The 24,462-nt window shown below is 39.2% G+C and overlaps 2 protein-coding genes across 2 annotated transcripts; both read left to right on the top strand.

The window, feature by feature from the left end:
- Nucleotides 1-5,670: 5,670 nt before the first annotated feature.
- On the top strand, nucleotides 5,671-13,853 carry LOC143378435 (uncharacterized). The gene is made up of 7 exons (XM_076830139.1): nucleotides 5,671-6,316; nucleotides 7,789-7,987; nucleotides 8,380-8,494; nucleotides 8,566-8,720; nucleotides 10,041-10,242; nucleotides 10,341-10,426; nucleotides 13,439-13,853. The coding sequence occupies exons 2-7, from the start codon at nucleotides 7,857-7,859 to the stop codon at nucleotides 13,680-13,682; spliced, it is 933 nt and encodes a 310-aa protein (XP_076686254.1). The 5' UTR covers nucleotides 5,671-6,316; nucleotides 7,789-7,856; the 3' UTR covers nucleotides 13,683-13,853.
- Nucleotides 13,854-14,614: 761 nt separating this feature from the next.
- On the top strand, nucleotides 14,615-23,522 carry LOC143378757 (uncharacterized). The gene is made up of 9 exons (XM_076830705.1): nucleotides 14,615-14,712; nucleotides 19,058-19,394; nucleotides 20,489-20,670; nucleotides 22,023-22,136; nucleotides 22,211-22,307; nucleotides 22,445-22,492; nucleotides 22,560-22,767; nucleotides 22,839-22,992; nucleotides 23,275-23,522. The coding sequence occupies exons 2-9, from the start codon at nucleotides 19,060-19,062 to the stop codon at nucleotides 23,337-23,339; spliced, it is 1,203 nt and encodes a 400-aa protein (XP_076686820.1). The 5' UTR covers nucleotides 14,615-14,712; nucleotides 19,058-19,059; the 3' UTR covers nucleotides 23,340-23,522.
- Nucleotides 23,523-24,462: the final 940 nt, after the last annotated feature.

Raw genomic sequence — 24,462 nt, 5'->3', positions numbered from 1 at the left:
GTATATACATAACTGACGATATAACCGTAAATGTGTAATATATTAACGTATTCCATCTGCGGCGATCCAGTGGCGAGAACGTTTCACTCCGGATCGACGCGATGGGAAATCGATATCCCCGGTGTTAAAGTCTCTCCGAGCTGAACCGAGGAACCCGTGAACTTTCTTATAACGAATCGACCATCTTTATACCTCCGGCGACCGTCAGCTTCCTTGTCGAGGACAGCCCATTAACTGAGAGCAACTTGCCAAGAGGAGGCGAGGCTTTCCTCGATAACGGGGAGAGGGCTCCAGCTGACGTCGAGTATTTTGATAAATCAGAGAATTTGCTGTCGTTAAATTGGAAGCTTTAATCAGTTGGCTCGGACAGGGATCGGTTGAACGAGCTTGCAACTTGCTGCCACTGTGGCATAAGGGGTTGGGCTCGTAACACTGTGCAGCTTGTACATATGTCAATTAGGGTGGTGCTTAAAATCCAGATTTTAAAATATTGCAGGGGCACCCTAAAATTTTTTTTCTACACTGAGAGACGGGGCTGGGTAAAATTGTATTACATTTTATAACGTTTTGGAGGTTGTTACCCGATTATTAATATTTTAAACGCAATTTTATATTTTGGTTGAGACGAATTCGTACACCAGGTACTCTGTATACTTGAGAGTTCGATTGCTTGGCGTCATGGTATTAAGAATTCCCCGCTCCAGAATAGTAGGTACATGGCAACCCCCTAATCAGCTCTGGCTAGTAAGCATTTACTACTAGGCTTTTATAAATACGAAGTGGCTGTTTTCAAAAGTTGCTGGTTCACAAATTTGCTTTGTAATAATATTGCAGTGTTAAGTAATTGTGTTGTGAAAAGAAAATTGCATTTTCTCTTAAGGGGGTATACACGTTTGAACACTTGGAACATGTGTACATTTTGTGGATTTTTTTACAAGTCAACGGCTTGATGAAGATTTCCCGTTTTTTTACTATCTTTACATAGTATTATGAACTATTTAAAAAAAAAGTTTCAGTTAAAAAACTATTGTTTTTCGGAAGTTATGCATACATATCCGAAAGTCTCTCGACTTTAGACGGCTAAACGGTGGGCCTGAAACCAGCTGTATGTCGTGTCTGAAATGAAAAACAATAGAATTTTCTTATACAGTATGTCAGTAGCTATTGTTCAACGGGGACGATTTTGAAAATTTTGAAAAATAAAGAAATGACGAGAGATCAAAGGTAAAGTTACATTTGTCTTAGAAAAAAGGCCACTTTTTTTCTTTATAAACAATAAACGGGGAATCGGAATAAAAAAAGCTCTCGTTGGACGATGTGGAATCTTATTACGATCCTGCGTGCAAAATTGGAAGTGAATTGGTTGAACGTAGAACGAGTTTTTAGGCCCACCTTTTAGCCGTCTAAAATCGAGAGACTTTCGGATATGTATGCAATAACTTCCGAAAAACAATATTTTTTCAACTGAAACTTTTTTTTTAAGTAGTTCATAATACTAAGTAAAGATAGTAAAAAAACAGGAAATCTTCATCAAGCCGTTGACTTGTAAAAAAATCCACAAAAAGTACACATTTTCCGAGGGTTCAAACAAGTACACCCCCTTAAAAACACAAAATTCTCTGCTGGGTAGCAACCCCCAATAATTTACTGAAAAAATTAAATAAATACCACATTACTTACTGACAAGGGTGAACACATCGACACGGTGTCCCGTGAAAAAATACAGAAAAACTTTTTAGGGGTCAAATAAGCACCATCCTAACATCGATGACTTAGTGCGCGCGTATCGTATGCCCGCTTTTAACGGTTTCGAGAAAAAAAATGGGTTAAGCATGCAATGGTACGTAAGATTCAGGGACATACAATGAAGAAAAATATTATTTTTGACACATTTATAAAGAAGATAAAAATGTGACTTTTATACAGCAGAAAGGAACAGTCAAGAAATATTTTTTGCATATAAAAACTGAAATTTCATAAAAAGTGGGGGTATAAAATGTGTCCACTAAGCCATCGGTATCTTCGTTGCGTTTGAAGTTGCTAAAAGGTGATAGGAATAAAAGTTGCTTAATTTAGAGAAGAATATATAAATTTAGTATGTTGATTTAGAGACAGAAATTTCCTGCTCCAAGCTAGATGGCTTTTATTTATTTTCATCTTCTTATAAGTTTCAAAATGCAATGTCGAGAAAGTCGAAGCTCGCTAGAGATGCGATGCCAGCTGCATAATCGTTTAGGAAACTGTATTTGTAACTTGTCTATTTATTATTTATTGTACTCCGTTGAATGGAGAGAAGGACGGAAGAGAAATAAGTACGTCGTGTCACGAATATTCGTATTTTCACTGATAGAATATGTGATTTGTACATACTGTCGAATAAATTCGCCTGTAAAGCATAACACGTGTGTCTATTATTTCTTTATTCCCATCCTTTCAACCAATAACAGCCATATCCGATTTAACCCTCCCGTGATCACACCTTATAATCAGAAATTGGTCTCATGGGGTTCACTGCACCCCAGCGTCATTTTTCAGTTACCGTTTTCGTACTTTTGAATCTTTTAACTTTTCAGTGATAATTGTACTTTGTAATACTTATACAATCATGGTCTAATAGTCTTTTTCCAGAAATGTAAATTTTGATATGATAAAATTTGTAGTTGAAAATGAATGATTTTCCACAGTTGGGGTAAAGAGCGATATTTTTATTTCTTTTTCGCGATAAATCCACTTTGGAAGTTGAAAAGCCGCGAAAGTCGCGACTCGAAAATTGCTCTTGGACGAAGGGTTAATACTCACATTTCAAATTATGAATAACCACGTCGAGTGTCCGGAGCTTATAAGCTTACTTGAACCTAATGTTCCGCCTAGAGTATTAAGGAATAGGTACCTTCTGCACTATTTATGTTGCGTAAACATCCTGCTACATTTGGCATGAACAACTGTGTCGATAGGTAGAGTACGTACAGTGACTCGCATTAATATTCGGACACTCTTTAAAATCGCATAACTTTTTTAGAATTGGTCCAAACAGCTTGAGTTTTTTTGAGAAGCTAGAAGGATTAGTTTGCTAACTGACGCGCTTCGTCGTTTTGAAAAAAAATGTATTTGGTTGGAATAGCGAAAAAAATAGTAAAGGTCGATTTTTAAACCTTTCTTTTGTGAGCTTGTAATGAAAATTCTTCAAAAAAATCGTTTGTAGATTGTAGTAAGTTGTATACGTGCCTAAAATTTCATCAGAATCGGTTAACGTTGCTCCGAGCTACAAACGTTTAAAGATCGCGGAATAAGGTCGAGAAACTTTCGTCGAAGGCGATTAACAATTCTCATTAACCTGTATTTACTTTTATTTTATTTTCTCCTTTTTTGCTTATTTTCTACCTATCTACTATTTCTTTTTCCTTTATTTTCTTCACTTTTGTGTTTCTACTTTCGTGTATTTTAGTCCTCTGCTGATCTTCTCTATCCTCTATGTACCAAAGGGTTTTCACGTACATATAAATAAGTAATGAGATTTCCTTGTCCTTCCTGCACCTCGATGCCAATCAAAGCTTGCATGCAAAAAAATTCCCAGACGATCCTAAAAGTGCACGCGCGCTTAAAGTTCAAGCGACTTGAACTTAACAACTGGCCGTTGCTAATTGCTTCGCGTAAAACATCACTCCTCTCCCTCGATCTTATTGAACGCCCGACAGTGGTGTTTGTCTGACGCGCGTGGTAATTGCACGGTATTGGCTCTCTCGCGCCTTCGGCGTAATTAGTAAGCTGGTTGCGTGCTAATTCGCGGCGAAACACGCGACCTTCTCCTTCCAGCGCGCCCACGCTTTTCCCTCCTCTGTTTTATATAATTCTGACCGGTCGTGGAGCGCGTTCTCCAGCTCGTAAAAGGATTTACGAGCCCGAGAGCCACGCACTGACGTCAAATCATGCGGAAAGAACGGGACGCCCTCACTACCGAGCCGAATAAAATTTCTTCGCGTTCCTCCATTTCCTTTTACGGCCTACACCGTTTCCCGGCTGTAAAATCCAGCGGCGGGTCGGCGCCATCATAAGTCGGATGCCACTGCAACGATCGTCTCTCCCTTTTCATTGTCACTTATTTATCCCCTACCACCCCTAACCATCCTCCGCGATGACCAGCAGGGCCAGAATTAATTCTACCCTGATCCCACACCCTCGCGGAGAAGATTTCGCCAAGGGGAGGATCAGTTTTATTAGAAGAATCTTAACCCTTCGTTAACACTCGGATTGTGAAGCATTTATAAGCTGGTTTTGACTGATTTCCTGGCTCTGTACCTTTTCCAGGGTGTAGCATATCGTGAATATCGCGGTTTTCTTTCAATTATCAAAATAGCTTGCCTTCTATACATATGCAAGGTAAGTAGGTCTTTTCCAAAGCCGACTTGCAAACTATTTTTTCTTTGAAAATATTATATCTCAACAACAACTCTGTAGATTTTGAGCTTGTGATGTTGAAATTTTTTAAACTTACATTTTTTGAAGATTTTTTTCGTTTTTTTTCGACATATGGTAATCTAGATTTTTTTTACAAAAACTGTGATAAAATTTCAATCAAAAAACTATTGGAATATATTCTAGAAACCTTGAAATTGACCTATGATTTTTTTCATAACGATTGGATTCTTTAGATGAGAATGGCAGTCGTTCGAAAATTGATCTGGGTGCGAGTCACCCAGTATGTCAAAGTTGATCGGGAAAAAAGGTGTCGATGAAGGGTTAAATTCTGGGTCCGGCACAGGATGAACAATCTACCCCCCTCTATCATCATACACTTATCAACCCTCGTCACCCCTTCACTGGATTTAACAATTTTTTCACTTCACATTGCCGGAATTAAATCGATCATAGGAGTAGATAATTTTATTGTTACAATTTTAAATATAAAAAATATCTCAATAAATTATGACCAATTACCCCTGTTCTCACGATCAGTTTTTATCACCACAATTCTCCTATTAATATCATTACCTGTATTAGCAGGTGAAATTAGGGGCGACCGGGGCTAGTTGATACAGAAGAATTATCTCGACACCGTATATATGTAGCTCCATTTGAGCGAGATATGTGAAGTTTGTTGTTCAATTCTCTACTACGATTCAGCGTACGTCTGTGTACCTTGACGTTAACAATCGTTTTTTAACCGTTTTCGTTTTTATGGGGGAACAGTAAATAGTTTTGATACATCCAAATTGATCGTCCAAGTAACATTTTTTCATTCAGTTTGTATGTATTTTCTCAAGTTTTCGCTTACTATATATTAAAGAGGAAGGATCAAAGTATATCTTGACATATTTTTTATTAAGGAATTAATTCGAATAAAAAATAAAAAAATTGAAAACAGACTAACGTATCAACTAGCCCCGTAGTGAGGTAAATTGATACACTTTGCCTTCGTCCAAATAACATTTTTTCATTCATTTTGTATGTATTTTCTCAAGTTTTCGTTTACTATATATTAAAGAAAAAGGACCAAAGTATATTTTGGCATATTTGTTATGAAGTAATTAATGCAAACAAAAATTAAAAAAATTGAAAACTGAAGAACGTATCAACTAGCCCCGGTCTCCCCTACTATATTAATATTAAATTCATCATTTTTTTACTCGATAGGAAGAATACTTTTTTTCCAGCGGTTCGTGTTAAGAAATAACGAATGCTCCGAGTCGTGTCAACCATAAAGGCAGGGTTAAGAGAAACAAAAGAAGGCACTCGAACCTGTCGCCGAAAATTTCAGGGTAATGAAAACGCGTGAGTCGCTCGCGTAACCTTCCAATTTAGTTTGAAAAGACCACTCTCGGTATTATCTGAGGAGAATTCCTGGTGATCCGGATCACAAAGGACCTGCCAAAACCAGCGTGACATCTCCTACGAGACCCAGTTTCCCGTTTCATTGACAAGAAGGGAACGTTGAAGGGCAATTGCAGATGATTCTTGGGTGCTTTCTGTGACTGTGATATCCGTCTGCGAGATGTCGTGCATGCACTATCAGTCGACGAATCCGCCGAGAGAAAGAAACTACTTCGATGGCCAGTACAGTGGCTACGTGTCTCCTTTCTACTCGCCTGGGATTCAGCACCAGGATGTCCACAGAAGCGGTACACGATACGATTACGCTCCTCTCCCTCTTTCGCGGGTCCTAATTAACCATACAATAATTATAGCATGTTGGGGGAAATTAACTCCACCGTGATGAACGAATCGTGATATTTCTCGAGTCTACTTTAACTTTCAGGGTATCACACGGGATGGAGAGCGCAGGAGTTTCAAGGGAACAACGTTGAAACCCCCGCGGCAGGTAAAATGGAACTGTCCATAGAGAGAGAGAGAGAGAGAGAGAGAGACAGAATTGCTATGAATCCCTTTAAGGGGAGGTTCCGGACTAAAAGTCGATTTTTTATTATCCGATTCGACTGAAACTTTTTTTTATTTTGAAGAATATACTTCTGGCTAGGAGGGAAACCAGAGAAAAATACAAAAAATTCAAAATTTATAATTTTCAAAGGCGTTGAAAGAGTGAAAAATATAGGGGGAAAGTGATTTCAAACTTCAAGTGTCGTTATTTTCTAAAAAAATGTTATTTTGTAATTTGTTCTGGTTTCCCCCTAGCCAGAAGTATATTCTTCAAAATAAAAAAAGTTTCAGTCGAATCGGATAATAATTTTTGGAGATATAGGTCCCACCGATTTGGATCAATTTTTTGACGCCTTGACTTTAACGACTTCCCAGTGCCGGCTGCAATAATTAATTATAGAACAAAAAATACATATCTATAATTTAAGACATCCTTAATACAATGCAAAAAGTCCCATTAAATTATATACAGTAGTTTTCCTTTAATTAATTCCTAAAGATTACCTATTTTTGGGGGCTCTAGACCGGAACCTCCCCTTAAAGTGGTTGTTAAAATTTGGAAACTGCTCAATTCCATACATGCCTTAAGAGGAAAAAACAGAAACCAGTGATTGCGAAGCTCTTTTTGCGTTTCGAAACAGGAATCCGTGATTCGTGGATGGTTGTTTTACCGGCGTGGATATTAATTTCTGGAAAGTGAAGGGTGCATGTACAAGGTCTAGTCAATAAGAAGAGAGAGAGAGAGCAAAATACGTTTTATCGCCCGTATCGAAAACTGTACAGTAGATACATACTTTAACAATTTGACTTTAAAGTAAAATATCTTTGATGCATCATTTATAATGTCATTACTGTTTTAAAAATGATGATACTTTAAACGTTAATTTTCAACGATGAACGTATACTCTACGAAGTTCAAACTTTGCCTCAGAATTTTGGCGACTTAATTTAGTAGATAGTTGTCAAGCCACAGCTGATTGAAAATAGGCTCGCAGTGTGACAACGACATTCGGAAAAAAAATAGGTGTAACAACCGAGGGTTAAACTCTTGAATTCTACAGTGAAGCTACTGTATTAAACAGACTAATGCAGTTCTTCGATGATCCCCAGTTCTCCTATTGTTTCAAATCAACCTTAACTATGTACCAGGAGAGAGCACCTATCTTCTTCGTCTAGTTACATTTACATTATCGTGGAATCAAGCTCGCGCGAATTAACCAGACCGCTGAATGTCAATTAAGTTCCCAATCAAGTATCAATGCATCACTCAGCATCGATATTACGCAAGACGATGCATCATTTAAAATAGTCTGGGGTGGCTGATGGCGAACAAAGGGACTCGTGTATCTCAATCGCGATTTGGTATCGCGATCTGATCCGAAAGTGGAGACAGATTCATGGGGCATTTCTTCCTAGCGAGGGGCGACCCGTCGTTTCCGGACGCTCGACTGCAAGCCGGAAGGATCGCCCCGTCTAAACAGGAGATGGCCAAACAGGCGGACGCGCTGATTTTGGAGCGGATGCAAACGAAAATGAGGTTCCTCGAGGACAGTAACACCGTGATGCAGACGCGTAATCAGAACCTCATCGCCGAGAACAAAGTCCTCACGTCCCAGTGGGTATTAACGCGCCAACTCTCCCTGAATCGCAGGCGAATACGCGAACCTACGCTGAGACATGCTCGCCGTACAAAGCAGCAGCTCTACTCCCTCAAACTTCCGTAACTTCTTCGCGTTAAGCTTTACTTCTATAAGCCTTCCTCAAAAGTGTACTTCAATTGAATAACGGACACTCAGAGCTTCGTTGACGATGAAAGCTGCTTTGACTGTAAATACATATCATCAGCGGAGAACTCAAGTATTCCATGAGCCAGTACTCGATTATTCCTTTCTCTTACTTCGCTCGCCCCCTTTGTTCACATGCCTCGCGATCTTTCTCGTCACAATTCCGGGGAGACGTAAACGTCGCTGAATAATCCTCGTTTCTTAAACACAATTTCTTCGGAAGACTGGAAGACGAGCGAAGCGATGTGAAAATATTGGGGAAGAGGGTCGAGTCGCTGCGCGTAGAACTCGAGAGCGAAAAGTCGAGGGTGGCGGAGATGAAGAAAGCAGCCATGCAGGTCGGTGTAGTAAAACGTTCCTGTCTAAAGTCCGCTTATATGGAAACGTAAATTTTTTACCGTGACTTCAGAGGAAGAACATGCCCCAGGTGGAGGCAAATGGAACGTCCACTACGAATATTGTACCCAGAACCGATCGGGGGGTGCAAATCTGGGCAGTGTGCATGGGCTGCCAGAGAAAATTGGAGAGCTGCGAGAAACAACCCCCCACTGTTGTCATTACCAAGTAAACGCGTGATTCTTGCTCTGTCAGCCTTTTGAGGAGGATTTTAGGATTTTTTTTCATAGGTTTTGCTGAAACAAATAAAACAAAATACTTAGTACACGTGATCTATTACTCCATAAAGTGCACGGAGAAATTTATTTACAATAATGTTTGTATTAAATTATTTATGACTTTTGAGTTTCTTTAGAACACTGCAGAATATATTGCCAGCAGGATATATCCTTTGAACATCAATGGATCTGAAAACTAAAATGATATTCTTGTAAAATAGTGTTGCCATTATGGGCTGACGAGCCAAATTTTTTAATTCCGAGTCCCAAATTATCATTATTACTCTGCCGATCCCATTAATCGTGCTATGGAGGAGCTGAACCAGTGCCCTGCTGAATTAGATATTTTCTTAACCTCCTTCGCCTCGTTTAGGACTCTGGTAATTAGGAGACTACCATCTCCTTAATTTGCGCTCAGTTGTTTGGCGATGTTGTCGTTTTATATTGTTGTTTTTCTCGTTACTTTATATTTTCCGTTTTATTTATTTTTTTTTTTGTTTATGTTACGTTATTTTATATATATTTATTGCACTGAATTGTTCAAGCTTTGTATACTAAAGGGTTCTCCCGTCGAAAAAAGAAATAAAAAAAATAAAAAATAAAGAATTTATAACACTTTAAAGTTAAATGATTTTTTCAAGCAAAATTTTATTCCGTAATTGAGCATTAAGAATAAATGAAACAAAATATCACAAAAATGGCCCCTCAGCTCATAATGGCAACAGTATTGTGCAAGAATACAGTAGATCCTCGTTACCAGCCCGACGAACGGGACTAGCGGCGAGCTCATAGCGCGTTGTGGACACTATTCCGCGCGGCCAAAGGCGCAAGTGGGGAAACCCAAGAGCGAGCGGGAGGAAATGAAAGAGCCTCTCCCTCGTTCCCGGTTTCCCCCACTCTCGTCCGAAGGATTCCACGAAATGGTGGGGATAGTCGCAGGGCTTCTAACGCATGGTAGAAACGAGCTGATAACGAGTGCGTACTGTATCATTTTATTTTTCAGATCCATCGATGCTTAAAGGCGATATCACGTTGACCATTATGTCTACAGTGGTCCAAAGAACCCCAAACTTCATAACTATATAAATGCAAAAATGATTGTAAATAAATTTTTTCGTGCACCTCGTGGACTAATAATCATGTGTAATAAGTACTATGTTTTACTTCTTCCACTAAAACCCCTAAAATAAATTCCCAAAATCCTTCATTTTCACCGCGGCTAAACGTATGTAACGCCTTTTAACCTTTCCATTAACCTTTCCCGTGATAGATCGGAGTTAGAGTTGCTAGAGAAAGACATGCAGACCCTCCGAGACACCATAATCGCTAGAGAAGAAGCCTGGGACAAGGCGATGGAACGGGAGCAGAACTACCGGCAACAATTGACTCGGTTAACCACGGAGACGATCACAGCTCGTCACCTTTCTGAGACGCGTCACGAGGAACTTGAAGCTCTGTCGAGAACGTTATTGGTAATGATCGTTGCTGATTAGCAATGGAGCGCTGAATAGCACAGTACCCAGAGCATTTAAGCGGAGGAGACGTTTAAAGATCTCTGGGACGTTTACAGGAAAAGGAATCGGAGCTGAAGTCGCACCAAAAGGACAACCAGTGCTTGAACAAGCTAATAGCAAAGCTTTACAACGGTCATCAAAGGTAAAAGCATCGACCTCCTCCCGCTTTATAATTCAATCCACTTCGCCGCGAAAAGCCAGTAGAAGCAGGGATAGCCTTTGCACAGAGGTCCGGTGCAAACGAATCCTGGAAGACGTAAAACTCGCTGACTCGATTATCTCTCGTGGACACGGGCATCCCGTCTGCAAGGACCTCGGCAACCGGGTCCGATTTTTCCAGAGCGACCAGCGGAATTTCCACTTAAAAAACTTTCCTTTTAATCAATAATTAGATCTGGAGGGCACGCGATTACGAGCAGGTAGATTAAGGCTGCGCCGCTCGGCTCAAAGCCCGCCAAGTATATTTTTCTTGTTCCGCGTTCGCCCACTCGCGGAATTACCGACAACAACAACCGAGGGCTGCGAGCAACATCGATTTCGATTAATTTAAAAGTCTCAGAGCGCTGAAACAGCTCTAAGATTCGTCGGCTTGCAATTAAAGGTAGCACGGCTGTAGCTTCGTTTAGAAATCCATTCGTCCACTTAGAAACGAATCGTATTATCCTCGCCTATGTAGCGCTCGAGGAGGCGACAGAGATCAAAGGGAGGGACGAGCAAGGCGCGCGTAAAGGCTAGTTAGGATAAATGAAATAAATCAAGAGGCGTATTTGGTAGAGCGAGCGGAGCGTGGCGGAAACGGAAGAAAAAAGACCGAGAGAAACGTCGGATCGCAACGGAGCTCTTTGACTTTTTTGCCAGTGCTGCGTAGCAACCCCTATCGCTTGAACCGGGCTACACTCTGCGCATTTTAGTCGTTTCATTACCGGAACGCCCGGCGTAATGTACCGCCGAGAATGCCGCTTCAAATTTCGCGTAACGAGATGCGAGCTTCCTCCGCGCTAGACGTGCCTAGACCGTCCCATGCTCGCTCGGCGTCCAAAGGGCCACGTTAAATGCACGGCAAATTTCATTTTCGATATTCCTCGGGGCACGATCGACCTCCCCTAAATTTCGTCTTGAAGAATGCCATTAAGCGGAGGTTCCAGTCTAAAAGTATATTTTTTTTATTTCATTTCGTTTTAGGAATACGTGTTTGGAAGGATTTTTTGAAATTCGTAAAATTCTCGAAGTTATAGGCATTTGAGTAGCGGCAAATGCATGGGCAACAATCGGCCACTCGGCACTCACGTAAAACTTTAAACGCGTTTTTCTCGAAACAGTCTTCTCAAAACGGTGGGACCTGTATCTTCAAAAGTTATTATCCGATTCGACTGAAACTTTTTTTAATTTGAAGAATATAGTTCTGGCTAGGAGGGAAACCAGAACAAATTACAAAAACAACATTTTTTTAGAAAATAACGACACTTGAAATTTGAAATCACTTTTTCCCTACATTTTTCACTCTTTCAACGCCTTTGGTAATTATGAATTTTAAATATTTTGTATTTTTCTGGTTTTCCCCCTAGTCAGAAGTATATTCTGCAAAATAAAAAAAGTTTCAGTCGAATCGGATAATAACTTTTAGCGATACAGGTCCCATCGATTTGGATCAATTTTTTGACACCTTGACTTTAACGACTCCCCAGTGCCGTCTGCAATGATTAATTATAAAACAAAAAATATATTTCTATAATTTAAGACATCCTTAATACAATGCAAAAAGTCCCACTAAATTATATATAGTAGTTTTCCTTTAATTAATTCCTAAAGATCACCTATTTTTTGGGGCTCTAAACCAGAAGGTCCCCTTAAGGCGGTATTCCACTGTAAACGGTCGAAAAATCAAGCTATTTTTAAAGATTTTTTTTCTCAATAAATACAACGTATAATGAAATAAATCTTTTTGATATTTATTAAGCTACTCTTACATTATACCAAAAAAATTAAAGAGAATATTTTTAATTTGCTTTGCTTGCTTTTTACAAAGCGTGAATATGGCACCTAAACGAAAGCGGTATGTTCGTGGTGCAGGTGATTTCCCGTCTTAGGCTTATCTGAAACGAAAAATTCGAAAAGATTCTTAGTCTGTATGAGTGTCGTTATCGCCCGTAGCTAAATTAACAATTTTTGTTGAGAAATAACAAAATGGCGCCGGGTTGAAAGAAAAGTTCCCCAAAATGGTCTTTTCTCGAATGTTCCCCAAACACACTCGGTTATTTTTCGACAAAAATTGTTAATTGAGCTACGGGCGATAGCGACACTCGTACAGATTAAGAATCTTTTCGAATTTTTTGTTTCAGATAAGCCTGAGCCGGGAAATCACCTGCACCACGAACATACCGTTTTTGTTTGGGTGCCATATTCACGCTTTATAAAAAACAAGTAAAACAAATTAAAAATATCCTGTTTAATTTTTTTGATATAATATAAGAGTAGCTTAATAAAAACCAAAAAGATTTATTTCATTACATGTTGTAGTTACTGAGAAAAAAATCTTCAAAGATAGACTGAATATTTCGTCACTTTAGGGACTTCAGACTTTGGCTTGAAAGTGCTACCTATGATGGTGCGATGGAAAGAAGAGTACGCGGAAGTCTTGGTACTCGTGCCTGATGCTTTTACGACTTCGGAATATTAGGAATGAAAAGGAAGAGTGTAGAACACGTGATTTAGTAACACTCTGGTGCCTTTTGGGTTCTGGAGTTTGGTTTAGTTTGAAACTATTAAAAATCGATGGATGGAAACTCTTACATTGGTCGGAGTGCGAACTCGTGTACTGCACTTTAGCTTATCCTCAAAGCGCTGTGTTAACAAAGTAACAAAATTATTATCTAAAACTCTGAAGAGTTTAAGCAGAAGCGTATTAAAATAAAGTTTCGAACTCTGTACTCACCATCAGTATCTGCGAAGTAACTTCGTTCAGTACGGTAGCTCGTACGTTAAAAGCTTAATATCCGCACCCGGTTGGAAAAGTATTACGCGAGAGGGAAATGTGCGACTCTTGTGGTTGAGCGTAGTATCGTCCAGATTGGACTGGAACAGATTGACAGTTCCCAACTCAGTTGAGCCCTCTTTCGGTTAAATGATTAATTAAAAGATTCGTTTAAAAATGCAGTTGCAGGGGTCAGGACGAAAGTAAAAAGAGCAGCGTGCTGGTGGATATAAACGAAAAGGATCAGAAGTTCATCGAGGAGATCGTTCGACGTGTGTCGAGTGCAAAGAGCAAACAGAAACCAAAGGCGAAGAGCGCTCGTTCGGAAAAAAACGCCAATTGCAGCGCTTACCAAACAAGCTCTCGTGATAAGAGCGCGAGACCAGCAAAGGATCAAACAGGTTTATCGAGAGACGCGAAACGTTAAGTTAATATTTTCTTATACCTTCTGGTGATATCAAAATTCGTCGCTGAAAGCGGCAACCTCTAATAATTTGTGTTTGTTCCACTTCACATGTGATCATCCTTTGGGAATGTAAAAAACTGACTTTAATTATGCATTTCATGATATCTCACGGTTCCTACATTATCGGCTTTTGTAGCATTTTCTTATTTCCGCTACGCCATCTGGTGACGAAAATTAAAGCAGTCTGATCGGATTAGTTGTCACCTGTTATTGGCAGTATTGGGAATTTCAACTGTTTGATGATTAATTTTGTAAAATTTAACAGACTATTTAATGACAAAAACATTATTGCAAAATTTCAATACTTGTGTGACACCAGTCCTGTAACGCGATTGACTCGATTACAGAGCTTACTTTAGTAGATGGCGCTCACAATATTTCCCAATAGGATAGACGTTTTTTTAACCTGGAGAAAATCCCTATCGGATACCCCGTCCCCCGAAGGTGGAGCGAGATTATGTGGGGATTGCTCCCACTAAAACCTCCAGGGTGGCCTCCAGACTGGGGAGGTCCGCAAGACGAGGAGGAGGACTTGGGCGAGATCCAAACAGAACGATGCGTTCGCCACCTCCCCAACCCCGGTGCATTGATACCCCTCCTGCGAAGCCCCCCGCAATAGGTGGAGCACATCCTGGAGGGGTGTAGGTTAGACCTTTCGCGCAATGTAATTTTGTGTCACACAATTACGCATCTAATATACAGAGGAGCCCACAGATGAACAATTTTAATTTTGGCGGTATAATGGTAATCTCGGATAGGCTGCGCCATGTTGCCGAAAATCGTGATCGGTCAGGAATGTACTGGATTATCACCAATCGCGTGTGTTGCGTAGATCTAGATCTGTCTCGAACAGTCCGAGCTGAACCGTCACAGTTTACAGGTGCAACGCAGATCAAGGAATTCAAAGTGATTGTACCACGTGTTGTAGCTAGAAGCAGTGATAGAAGTTTACGAAGAATTCCAATATTTTCTAAACACCAAGAAAAGATACGTAATTATGAACAATTATAATTTCAAATTATCTCCTTCGCGGAAATCGGTATATATAAGACATATCTTGCATGCTGCAGATGAACGAGTTTTGTTGCGCGGCCATTTTTGTCGTGTAAGACTAATAAAAGAATAAAATGCAAGAGATAACATTTAAAATGTTAAATTCCTCCGATAAAGTATAACGATGCGTCGTCGTCGACATCGCGATACATTCAGGAATGCTTCTCGGCACCGCAGTCGTCCAAAGCCTGTCTTGTTCAGGCCACGACGCAGTTCTCGGAAAGACTAGGTTTATAACACCCTCAAGTGTCGAATTTTCAGTGCCTAAGTTGACGACCGCTAAATGACCGTTTGGGAACTCCCTCGCCTGTCTCGGGCCTAAGGTTATCCCGTAATTTCTATCCTATCTTGTTGAAAATTGTACCAATATATTGGTGACGTTTTCTCGACGGAAATAACCCGAAACACGACATACATTGCATTAGTTTTAATAGTAACCAATTTGAACATATATTATCCTAAATAATGATCGGGGTAAGACGTACGAATTAAGATATCGTTAAAACTAGCCCCAGTTGCTATATTTTGTCTCATTATTGGAACTATTTCCAAAAAGATGGAACTAAAATCATAGAAATTGAACTTTTCATGATTGGATGATACTAAATACATCTCGTGACCCAGTATCGACCGTCCGATCATGTAAACGAAATATTTTGCGTCGTGTCTCTTGTTGTCCGAGGCCTGTCCCTTTATAATGTATTTCTATACGTTCTTCAGTCGGGCATCGCTTGCTGTAAGCCGTATGTTGATAAATATTGAAATCGTAATCAGTGACGGATTTAAGGAAAATGGCACAGGTGGCAAACGTTACGAGAGGCAACATTTTTATTTGAATAAACATTTCGAATAACGAATAAAAGTTAAAAAAAATTATTCATCATGTGTTTTATAAAGATTACCCGGATTAACTCTATTCGACGCACGACGATTAATTTTTTTATTCGATGAATAAAGTTAATTCTTTTATTCGTCTAGCGTTTCAACTTCAGCGTCGAATACAATTTTCAACTTCAACTTTATCTTTAACTTTATTCAACGTCGAATAATTTTCTGACGTGCGCGCAGTAGAGTATTTGGCCATAAAAGCTGACCAAAATTAGTTTTTTCGTTTTAATGCAGCCGAATGTACTTAGAAGTGACGCAGTGTAATTATTTCATAGAATTTTACAAAAATATGCACAGGACGTAAAAAAAATTAGAAATAAGTCGATTTATTTACATTGCGTCATTCTCGTATTGAGATTTTTGTATTCAGAGTTAAATATGTATCAAGAAATACAAGGGTTTCATATGAGGAAATGGTGTCAGCATTTAACATAGTTAATAATGAAATATAATAAAAAAAAAACATTTAAGGGACTTGCAGACGTTTATGGGTGTTAGTACGAAAGCAGATGCATAAAAGATTTATAAAATGAATTATGGTTTCGACACTAAACATGATCAGTAAACCTTCGACAACGACCAGTGCGTATAGTCATAATAAACTGGTATAAAAGTACAGTTAGCAGTGGACAACGCTAACGCGACGCGATATGCAATGTGATTGCTCAGTGCGTGGCGACAAAGAAAATGCTGGGAAACCCGTAATGGCAGAAGTTGGCAGCCAATTTTTTGTATTGTAAAGAGGAACCTTTACTGCTCCTAATGGCGCCAAAACAAGCATCGGGACTCGCTCGGAAGTATAACTCATGTTCGAACTGTAATATACCTTACTGAATTATTCGTCATTTTCAAACATGAATAATCACAAAAACATAGGTAATAAGAAAATAAAGATTATTCGAAAGTATAGTACATACCTAAACTGAGAGGCTTCTGTAAGGTAAAAAATTGACACAATTTTTTACGAAATACAAAAATGACTAGCGAACAGTGTTTCAGAGACTGATCAAGAGAGAAACGTGTACTATGAAAACTCTTCACTTTTGACAAATAATAACTCTTTATGAGTGAATACATGAAAAAAAACAATATTGACACATTGGTCTTTATACATTGAACTATCTCAGGAAACAAAAATTTTTCAAATCGACTTTTGGCCAGCTTTTAGGGCTAAATACTCCACTGTGCGGCGGCCAGTCCGCATTAGTCAAAAGTCAGCGGTTTTATTTTTTTTGTCTTCATAAAAAGTGTAGCCAGTGTGGGTTCAAAATTCTTTCAATTATTTTGTGATATGATTTTATTTCAGTCCTATATATTTATTTTTATTATCTTTATCTAAATGTATTTCTGTAGGGCATTATTAGTTGGCCCAAAATTAGTTATTCGTAGACAAATCATCGGAAGATGAGTTGCAATATTAAACAGTTGGCCCAATAGATGGAGTTTGTAGACGAAACTACTAACCACCTTCCAACTGTTGGCTACCGTTGGCCAACAAAAATGTTACTAGGGTAGTGGAACAGGATCGGCAAAGCCCATACTTTTCATTCCACATAATGACCGATTTTTAATCGTCTATGATCAATTTCGATAATGCGTGACTAGTAAAGTATTGTTTACTTTTATTTATGATCATAAATATTACAAGTTTTAAATAATAAAGGAGATAAGTAAGCCGAAAACGTAGTCCGGGCCAATCAAATCACTTCAGATCACTTCAGATCGTGGGCATCGTTTGGGCGACGCGGTCGCGTCAATGATGTCATCCGTGACGTCTGCAACGTGATCACAACGATCGCGGTCGTTATGTGGAACGAAAACCACGGGGCGTTGTGGGCGATTTGGGCGTAAGTGGAACGCACCCTAGAAATACTGCTAACTTTCAGGCATTATTACTGTAAAATGGAGGTAGATCGGACGGCTTTAGGACGTCTTTTGGGCGTCTTTATACGTCTGTGTGCTATCTGGGATTGGTCGCGAACTTTTTCTGCCGAAATTTCCCGTTCCACTTGCTTATGAGCTGTTATGAGCGTCGCGGGCGAAAAGTGTAGTGGAACGGGATCGGCAAACCCTGTACTTCTCATTCCACATAGCGACTGATTTTTAAACGTCTACGATCAATTTCGATAATGCGTGACCAGTAAAGTATTGTTTACTTTTATTTATGATCATAAATATTACAAGTTTTAAATAATAAAGAAAATAAGTAAGCCGAAAACATAGTCCGGGCCAATCAGATCACTTCAGATCACTTCAGATCGTGGGCATCGCTTGGGCGATGCGGTCGCGTCAATGACGTCATCAGTGACGTCTGCAGCACGATCCCGACGACCACGGTCGTTACATGGAACGAAAACCACGAGACGTTGCGGACGATTTGGGCGTAAGTGGAACGCGCCCTTAATTGTTCTATCAATGCCTAACTTTGTTTTTATAGCATCGCCGGAAAATAGATTGTTGACGCTGATTAGCCGTGACTGGCTTCGCGTTGGCGCTGGCGTCGGCTGGCGGACGTCATGACATTTTCACGCACACATTGACGCCACTCCTGTAGGTGTTCCCCTTCCACTACGAGTAGGATTTATTTAGGAACAGGGTCGGGCGGAAATAAAGCCGGGAATTCGCCGAGAAGCTAAGCTATGCTATGCGATGTTATGTTTTAACGTAGCTTTTGGTGGAAACGGTTCCATAAGAATGTATTGAAGCTAATTTTTTTAAAACTTAGCATGGCATAGCATAGCATCGCGTAGCATAGCTTAGCTTCCCGGTGGATTCCCGGCTTAACGTACGGAGTAAGCTATTTAGCGGTGGGGGAACACCACGCATGCGCGCTACGACGCCGCGACGTCGAACCCAGCGTGCGTTGGAAATTACTTGGTGGTCCAACTATTCCGCGGAGGGGGAATAACCAATCAACGCCAAGGTGGGAAACGAAACGGCGCCAACGTCAAGCCAAGCCAAGCCAGAAGCCAGGCCAACTAGCGTTGCCGGGAAATATGTTGTCGACGCTGACTAGCCGTGGCGTCGGTCTGTCTCCCGCCGTAGCGTCTCGCGCACACATTACCACCACTCCTGTAGATGTTCCCCCTCCGCGAAACATTCGGCTTTGCAAAACGTTGTCCGGGGACCCCGGCTGCAATTGGCTGCATTTAGGAAAGTGAGCGCGTTTACGAGGCGTTTCCTCTTAAAGTTTGTAAATAATACTCATACGTTTAATTCTTATCCTTTTATTTACTGGTTATTCTGTTCGTTGCTCGTCGTTTTTCTGCGCGATAACGAGTTAATTTCTTTAACATCAAACGGTATGAAGTACAAACCTATTCAAATTTTGCATTTGGCTAACCAAGTAGGAAATTCTTTGATACGTAATATAATCTATCTCTGCTACGTTGTAGGAATGAAACGACATACATCGACGAATTCGTATCGTGATGAAAAACCTAAGCCTTCGCGTAATGAAGATAGTGACGCGGTTCAACGTGCAAGAACGGAAGAGGAGAGGCGACGGCGTAGACGCGAATGGATGATCGAACAAGAAAAAATGGACAGACATAATAGACTGAAAAGAAAAATGGCTATGGAGTATGAGATGCGACGCGCTCGTAATATGGGCTTAGCACTTCCTCAAGGAAGATGCAACATTCCTCGTAGTAGTAGAAGCGAATCTCCACCTAGTCGACATAGAAGAACTTATGCGCATCATACACCTGAAGTTACAGTACTTTCTAAAAAGTAAGTGTAAAATATCTTTAATTATTAACTGTTGAAGTAGATGCAGTGTCCCAGTCCAGAGGATTTCATAGACAAAGCATATACCAGGTATAGAATAGATATTTCACCCGATTGTCTTCAGTGTCTCCATTCTGAAGTACCAATATTCTGGAACAACCACTGGTTTTCGAGCGGTGTGAAACATAATGTGTTTTTAGCATTGACATAGGTAAAGCTGCTGGTATCAGGGAGAAAAGTATAGAAGCTGTGTTATACAGGGTTTCCCACTAACTCGGTTCACCTCAAATATCTATTATTTCAAGTAATAAGCAAAAATATTATTTATAAAAGTTGTATGGTGGTAAGAAACAGAAAACACCGTGAAACTAGTTTCTTTAACCTTAACCATTCTTTGCACACTGCCTGACAACTGACTCCTGCCCACAATCACAAACCCCAAAAATCAGTCTCACCGAAATCAGGTCACACGTCACTCTTTCAAACAGTACTGGCTCCTACAGAACACACCTACCTGTTTATTCTCCACATTCATTGTACAGTGTGTAGAAAAATTATTGGTCGTGGCTCTTAGGGGGTGAATCTACACCTCTGGATCAGTGGACATTTGTAAAAAAAAGTGTCCACGAAATTGTTTATAACATTGAAAATTAATGTTAATTTTTTTACATCAACGTATTCTGTGCGCTGAGAAGGGAAAATGTTTGAAAGAAGCCATATGACACGAAGGAACCCTTTGGTCTGGAAAAATTGTTAAAGATTTTGGAACGACTTGATTGTGTAGAGTTACATGTATAAACATGGGCCCACCACTACTCTACTGCTTGGTACAAGACACATCATAAGATTACCATATTTGTTAATCATTTTTTAATTAGTTATTATAGGAAGTATTCAAAATGATAAATGAAAGTGTATCTCTGTACACAGAGTATCCCTGTAGAATTTCGGTGCGAATTTGATACAGCGTACTTAGGAGGTCAAATAGTTGAAAAATGTTAATATAAACCCATGTCCGCAAATAACACTAGTTTACAAAATCCAAAAAATTATTTTTGATCAAGACTATATACAAATAATATTATTCTGCACTTTAGGTTTGAAACATCAAGTGGTACAACGCCCTTATTTAAACGATCTGAAGGCACAAAAATTAATTCAACAGAACTTCGCAAAATCAAAGTAGATATTCATAGGAACATTCCTGGAAGAGTAGCTACCAGTAAACTTAAGCGGGATATACCCAACAAGGAAGATGTGGTGGTTAAAAGAAGAGCGGGTAACGTGTGGTTTTTTTACCGTAATTTCTTAAGAATTTTCAGTCATTCAGCGAACGAGTACCACAAAGAAAAATAAGCCCAACGCGGAAGATGATTCTAGGGTTTTCTAGAAATCATGATCAACAAATTGAAGTTTCAGAACATTGTATGCTTTCTAATGTAAAAATGTCTCTTCTCTGTAAGACATTACTCTCCACTTTTTAGAATCCATTCAATTTCTGTTTAAATGTATTATCGAAGTCTAGATAAATATTTCCACGTTTTCACGTTACCAAGTGCTACATTTGAAGAATGGAATCCCTGTCACTGATTTCTACAGTCATGAAAATTCTGGACTTTACGGACATACTGCTTCCCCTGTAATATTCAAGAATTTTCTCAACTTCATTCATCAAATTAATAACGTGTTTTTGATTCGCCCAGGATATAGCAAATTTGGAATACAACGTTGGATCACTATATTGATCGCATAATGTGCAATATGTAAGCGCAATTTTTTTTACTTTGACTGTTTTAAGATTGCTATGCTTAACGTATCTCTTGCTTGTTGCTTTAGGTACAGTATTTTTTTTTCTTACGAGCTTGCACAAAGAATTATGCTTCAGCTATATTAACTGCTATAATGAATATAATATATTTTGGTACAAACTAATTTTTCCCCCAAAAAACGTAGTTCAAACAAGTTTTGTGCATTCTCCTGGTGTCCTGGTTTTGAGAATGTATGCATGTCCAAATAAGTGTTTTTTTTAAATGCTTTATTTACTAAAATCAGACCAACTGGTAGATTTTGGTGAAACATTAAACATTAGGCTCCAACACTGGGAGAAACGAAATCAGAAATTTTAAATCTTAGAATTTTTCAAAATTTTTGTATAGTGGAATTTCTTATTCTTCTTTTATTTTATTGCGTTAAATAAATATCTACAATTGGAAAATAGGTACTTTCTTTTTAAAGTGTGAGTACTCGTAGACGTAATTTAGTTGGTTTGAAAAGTATGCGTTCCAAAGCATTGCATATAAAGTGAATATCACGAAACCTTGAAATTGCGATTCAACGAAGTGGAAGATTACTTAATCGTCCTGGGAAATATAAACCATCCCGGAAGATTTTATTGTGGAACCATGAGTCCTCTACACACAAATTAAACTACTTTATTTGAATTATATTGAAAAGCGTATCGATATGTTTATATTTTTGCAATGAATTACTTTTAGTATATAAAGTTCAGAGCGAGTCTGTTTATCTGAGTAGCGACGTTAATATCCTCAAGATCTGTCACAGCTGCTAGTATTGCTTAAACTTTACATACAATTGCTTTTCTATTATTAAATTTACTAAACTTAACTGTAGGAGAGGGATCCAAGCCGATATTTGATAGAGAAGAAATAAAGAGAGCAATAGGTGAAACAGAAGAAGAACATGAGGAACATCGTACTGTTGTAACTGTGAATTTGGAAAATTCAGGTATGTTCATTATTTCAAATTACTAAGATTTATTTCAACTATTGTTCCGCAAATATGGATATTTTAATGTTTAGAAAACAAGTGGAAAACGTTAAAAAGGCATTTGGCGTCCTTGAGTCCTACAAGAACCCGAAGTCACAGTCCTAACCGCACGTGGTCCCGTCACTCCAGGTGTATTGCAATATAAACACAAGTTAAACATAAGTGTAAACCATGTACAAACAACTTGATATTCTAAATGTGTTAATGTATAATCTAAAATTGTTTAGGAAATTAAATTTTTTGCTAATTTGTTTACCCTCTTACAGGTATGTCGATTCTAAGCATGAAGATAATGGAAATTACAGAAGTGATAGGTAAAAGCTATTATTACACTTTCATGTATCCGCATTCATTACATTTCTTCCAATTGTATTTCACCAGACTATTACATTATTTACATAGGGAGACAGATTATAGTAGAGATCGGAAAGATGGTGAGAGATCTTACCGAGAACATCGGGAGCGGCCCAGAGATCATTCTCGAGACAGGAGGAAAATAGATAGATCCAGAGAAACAGATAGGCCTAGAGAACAAAGGCTTCCCCCAGAGCGTTATTTCCGACCAATTCCTGTTCCTATTTATTATGAAGTAGGTACTTTATTTACATAAAAATGCGATAATTCATCCATGATATAAAACTCATTCATTTATTTCCTCAGAATTTTCAACCGAGACCATTAATGGTTGGACCGTGGGTCCCAATTCGAGGACCGCTTGGAGGTAATATACATCCTACTATGATGAGAACATTTCCACCACGATCAATAGGAATACCTCCAAATATGTATGGATTCTATCCTCCTCTAAATCCTAGTAAGTGTGAATTATAAATGTACAATATACATATCTAATGAAACATTAATCATTTACGATGAACAGTTTAAATGCCGTACCTTGTTGCGTCTCTAGACGCAACAAAAACACACGTGCGAAATTAATTATCCTAAATGGTGTACCTCGGGTGTTTTGCGTCGAGCCGTGGACGCCACGCAGAACTGATCGCTCTGGAATGGTGGTCATGGCTCGAGTCAATCAAATACCCCTGTATTATGGATTCCTGAATATGCTAATTGGGTTGGTCTTTGTGTGTTACAGTAGGCCAGCTCAAGGAAATGTCGAGACGACTTGACGAGATCGTCCAAACGATGCCCACGATTTGAAGTGATCTGAAGTGATCTGATTGGTCCGGACTATGTTCTCGGCTGACTTATCTCTTTTATTATTTAAAACTTGTAATATTTATGAGCATAAATAAAAGTAAACAATACTTTACTAGTCGCGCATTATCGAAATTGATCATAGACGATTAAAAATCGGTCGTTATGTAGAATGAAAAGTACGGGCTTTGCCGAACCCGTTTCACTATACTTTTTGCCAGCGACGCTCATTCTAGCTCATGAGCAAGTGGAACGGGAAATTTCCTGTCGTGGGCGCGGTCGATTTGAGCGTAAGAGGAACGCGCCCCTAGTAGCATTTATTTGTTGGGAGTTTGTTGGGCAAATGACATGTTATCCGTTGGCCAACTATTGAAGTATCGCGCTATTTTTAAATGAGCCAACGATTGTAACCAACGCAGGTTCCACCGAAGGTTTCTTTCCAAAAGACGTCTAGAAGGCGTCTTAAAGAACTTCAAAAGACGTCTTCTTCAGGTCTGGTTTAGGGAACAAAAATTAGGCGGTGAGGAGAATTGAACCCAAATTTACCGCTTACGAAGCAACCCCTGTTCACAACTACCCAATACACTTGCTTGTAAACACTTCTAATTTCTATGTACATAACTAGTATTAATTGTTTATAAAAACTGTGCAGTGACGCGAAATATTCTACAAAATATCATCATTCGACCTTTAGACACATTCCGTAAAATTTTACATTTGTCTTAAGACAGACGTCCTCATTACGTATTTATAAATGAGAAAAGAAAAATCACAACTTGGAATATAATAACAGGTTTTTGGCGAGAGACGAAATGCACAACCAATTTAAATGTTCATTCGGTAGTCGGAAAGAGGAGGGATTAATAAGAGGCGATAGTAAGGCGAGATATACAGCTGCCTATACAACCAATTTAAAGGGACAAGCCAACGAAGAACTTCCAAAGATACCACTCGGAGTGTCGCCTCTATACCTTCTCTTTGCTCTCACTCTAATAGCAAATTCGGTACCTCACACTGACTCTGCACTGGTGCCAGAAAATTACTTGGATTGGTTGTTTCTGATAGAAACGAAGATAGCTCTATAAGACTCAATCAATCCAAGTCATTTTTTGGCACCAGGCAGAGT

Source organism: Andrena cerasifolii, chromosome 2, assembly GCF_050908995.1.
Source record: "Andrena cerasifolii isolate SP2316 chromosome 2, iyAndCera1_principal, whole genome shotgun sequence".
Classification (NCBI taxonomy): Eukaryota; Metazoa; Arthropoda; class Insecta; order Hymenoptera; family Andrenidae; genus Andrena; species Andrena cerasifolii.
This window is presented reverse-complemented; position numbering and strand designations above follow the sequence as displayed.

Coding starts and splice junctions, on each gene's coding strand:
- LOC143378435 (XM_076830139.1), top strand. CDS start 7,857: ATGGCCAAACAGGCGGACGCGCTGATTTTGGAGCGGATGCAAACGAAA. Junction 8,721..10,040: donor CCCACTGTTGTCATTACCAA/GTAAACGCGTGA, acceptor TTCCCGTGATAG/ATCGGAGTTAGAGTTGCTAG. Junction 10,243..10,340: donor CTCTGTCGAGAACGTTATTG/GTAATGATCGTT, acceptor GGACGTTTACAG/GAAAAGGAATCGGAGCTGAA.
- LOC143378757 (XM_076830705.1), top strand. CDS start 19,060: ATGAAACGACATACATCGACGAATTCGTATCGTGATGAAAAACCTAAG. Junction 19,395..20,488: donor GTTACAGTACTTTCTAAAAA/GTAAGTGTAAAA, acceptor TCTGCACTTTAG/GTTTGAAACATCAAGTGGTA. Junction 22,493..22,559: donor GGAAATTACAGAAGTGATAG/GTAAAAGCTATT, acceptor GTATTTCACCAG/ACTATTACATTATTTACATA.